Source organism: Bidens hawaiensis, unplaced genomic scaffold (assembly GCF_021521415.1).
Source record: "Bidens hawaiensis isolate Kalapana, Puna unplaced genomic scaffold, B.hawaiensis_p1.1 tig00037639_1, whole genome shotgun sequence".
NCBI lineage: Eukaryota > Viridiplantae > Streptophyta > Magnoliopsida > Asterales > Asteraceae > Bidens > Bidens hawaiensis.
This window is the reverse complement of record NW_027505495.1, coordinates 130,693-134,208: the sequence shown is the minus strand read 5'-3', so window position 1 is coordinate 134,208 and position 3,516 is coordinate 130,693. Positions and strand designations below refer to the sequence as shown.

The 3,516-nt window shown below is 33.5% G+C and overlaps 1 protein-coding gene across 1 annotated transcript; it reads right to left on the bottom strand.

The window, feature by feature from the left end:
- Positions 1-412: 412 nt before the first annotated feature.
- LOC143613515 (alpha-copaene synthase-like) lies at positions 413-3,050 on the bottom strand. Its single transcript, XM_077087200.1, has 4 exons — positions 2,645-3,050; positions 1,405-1,623; positions 1,158-1,296; positions 413-1,062 (listed from the first exon to the last, which is right to left on the bottom strand). Exons 1-4 carry the CDS (start codon positions 2,947-2,949, stop codon positions 739-741), a joined length of 987 nt encoding a protein of 328 aa, XP_076943315.1. The 5' UTR covers positions 2,950-3,050; the 3' UTR covers positions 413-738.
- Between the last annotated feature and the right edge of the window lie 466 nt (positions 3,051-3,516).

Below are 3,516 nucleotides of genomic sequence, written 5' to 3'. Positions count from 1 at the left end.
AAACCATAGGGATCCAAATACAGTTCTCTCTGTAGTATATAAAAGTTATTTTCATTTATCAAATGGTTGAGCTAGATTTTAAACAATAATAATACCCCCCCCCCATTTTCTATGCGTAATTAACTTCCATTACCAGATTATCATCACGCCATCATAGTTATTGATTTAAATTTTAGATTCTAGCTTGCTTACACTTGCTTTTTCTAGTTTTTTAATTTGATCCTTCTTTTTATATTATACACACATATATATATAGTGTTGAAACATATAGCTTCTTTTGCACATCCTTATATATTTCATACTCTTTATTGTATCCATAGTGAAAATCATCATTATTCAGCTATAGAAAGAATAGGATGATACTAAACATCATAGGAAGATACACACACGGCATCATAGGAAGATACACACATGGTTACGCCCACCGGCTAACTAGATATTATATGAGGACCGAAACACAAAACAAGAGTGTAATATATCCCTTAAGCGTTTTTTCCGGAAAAGTGAACCCATCAATATACCTGTACGCTACGTCTGTCATTTGAGCAAACATAACAATTGGAGCAAGTAGATCCACATGGACTTCTGTTGGCTTTAGACACCCCTCGTTTATATCTTTCCATGAATTTTCAACCATTTCTTTAATTGCCTCGACCGCTACTTTTTCCGACACTGCAAAGGTCTTCATATATGCATCTACACTTGTAAGAGTATGTTTAACATTATATGCCATTTTATTTATTTATTTTGATGAGCTAAAATAAGGTTACCTGGATTAAACAAGTTGCAATATAAATAAGGTGAATTTAGTACCTCAACACTCACGACATCATCGGCTATCCTTCCAATAAACTCTGTAGCAATTAACATCTTTGGGTCAGTTTCGTACCAAGCTAACGCCTCTTGCGTGACAATCTCGCCCATACCAATCAACGCAGACTTACAAAGAAGATCATATGTGGAGGTAAATAACCCAATCTTCATATAGTCTTCAAATGATGGCACCTCTCCAGCATGTCTCCATTCAGCCTCTTGATGATAGCTTCTAGCCAAGTCTTGAAACTAGAATCATAACAAAAATGAGGGAAAATGTATTTTTTTTACACAGTTTGTAAGTAGGAATTAATATTGAAGCATAATTTACAATAGAATCATACAGCTTTTATTGAAGCCTTGATGATATTTGGTGTCCACTGATGAGGTAGTATTTTTTCAAATTCAGCAAACTCGTTGAGAAATATTTCATAAACTGGCTTCATATACTCCGGAAGTTGCGACATAGCACCTATGTCCCACCTAAAATTATGGATACAGAAACTAAATCATAAGAAAGGATCGGATCGTTTGATCAGCAATACTCAACATAAATGTTTGTTGAAGTGAACGGATATGTAGATCAATTACCTATTTATTGCATCAGTCAAAAGTCGTGCCTCCTCAATGGTAGAATATGCATCATATGTGTCATCTAATACCAAGACAAACAGTATCATTTTTGTTGTTATTATTCTGGCTTGAGAGTAATAAGGCTCCAAGAATAATGCCAATATCCATACATAGAGCTCAGGCACTCTATCTCTTACATAAGGTAATTTATTTTGTAAGTCCGTGTCTTTCCACCACCTAAATCGAAAGTACAGATTCATTATTAAAGAGAAACCATTACTCAATTGCTCGACTCGTATATGGATCGATAGTAACTCTAAAAAAATAACCAGTATAGAATTTATTTTTTACAAGTTAGTTTTTATTTAACTTTTTTTTACTATCTATTATAACTAAACTTTTGAAAAACGGTTATGATGACTAAAATTAATATTTAGGTTATGTTCTTTTATGTCATTTGTCTCTAGTTACTGTGGTAGTTGTTTTGGTTGAATTTAATGTGTAAATTAGTAGAATAATCTGTAAATAAAGGCTTATTTATAATTTATTAGACAAATAGTATATTATAATAAACTTCCTTCCATGTAGGTTTTGTAAAATATTTGCTAGAACATGTCTAGCCCTTTTTATCACTTATGTCTCGTGCCACACTACTAGTAAATCAAGATTCCTGTTCTTATGGTGGAGATCGCACGGTTGATAATTTGAGTGTTTGACGCATGCTCGTTAGATAATCTCAATGCTAATTAGGACGACAATGTTGACAAAACCTTTGAAGAACTACGTGTTGTGATCATAAGTGTCGTGATAACTCAATTAATTGACTCGTACATGAATATGGAAATAGAGTGAAGAAAAGGAGTCTACTTATAAAAGGGGGAAAAAAGATACCCAATAGATAACCTATTTTTTAATAATTCAGGTCTTGTTTAAGATGTTTTTAATTATTCATTTTAACTAAAGACTAGAATAATCGTTATATATGCTTACAAAAACTTTAGTTATTGTCTCTCATTTCATTTATGTATCTATATAATATGACGGTTATTTTTACTGAATTTAATGTGTATGCTAGTAGTCTATAAATAAACACTTATTTTTAATGTGTAGGACAACTTTTTAATATTATATAACATTTGCTAGAGCGTATCTAGTATTTTTCATGGCTTCTGTCCTGCGTTAGTTATCATTTACCTTCTTATTTCTTATTGTTATTTATGTAGTTAAATATTATTATGTTTCTTCAACAATAACTTACTTTGAGATAGTTCGAAGTTCTTCCTTTTGTTGAAGTTGCAAGTAGTTAAAATGCACCTTTGCAAGCGTTAGCAGTGAGTCATATCTCGAAATTTCTTCTTCGAATTCAGAAAAAAACCACCTTGCTTCTACCATTTGATGACCTCGTTTGTAAGGTCTATCCAACACATGTTTCACTTGCCGTGCAAGTGTACCTTGGAGTGTGTTCTGTATGGTTTTTAGTTTAGTTTCTATGAATGTATTGGCTTTATCTAATATAGATTCTCCTCTTATTCTTAATTGGGCACTCTCATAGAAGCTTATCATACCCCTTACATCTGTAGTAATGTCTTCCTTGAATTCACCAGAACTACAGTCCTTGAACTTGTTGAATACGTCAGCATAACCACCCGTATTAAATATAACAAAAACTAATTCAATTCTTTAAGCACATTTTGCGAGTGACTTACCGCACGAAAACCTGTAACCAAAGTTTCTAAAGACTTGAAAGTGAATGGATATTGTATAGAGATCAGCTTCTTGGTAACTTTGCAAATTAAGCTTGCTGAAAAGTTTATCAAGCTGGCCATCAATATCTTTCGAGAAAAGATATGCCAAACCAAGACGATACACAGAATAAATCAAACTCAATTTTTCGTTTGAATCGATAGAAGGTGAAGAAGCGTGGATCGACTTACTTGTATTCGATCTACGTTCCTCGGGTATGAGTGTGCTATATCACCGATGGTTTTTCGAGATACGAGTTCTTCCACCTACAAAACGAACAGCACCGTGAGCTTACCCCTCAGAAAGGGACAGAGGGGTCCTCTTTGGGGTAACCCTCCGGTGTGAGAATAAGATATTGCAGGAGAAGATAAGAATGTGAAAATGAGT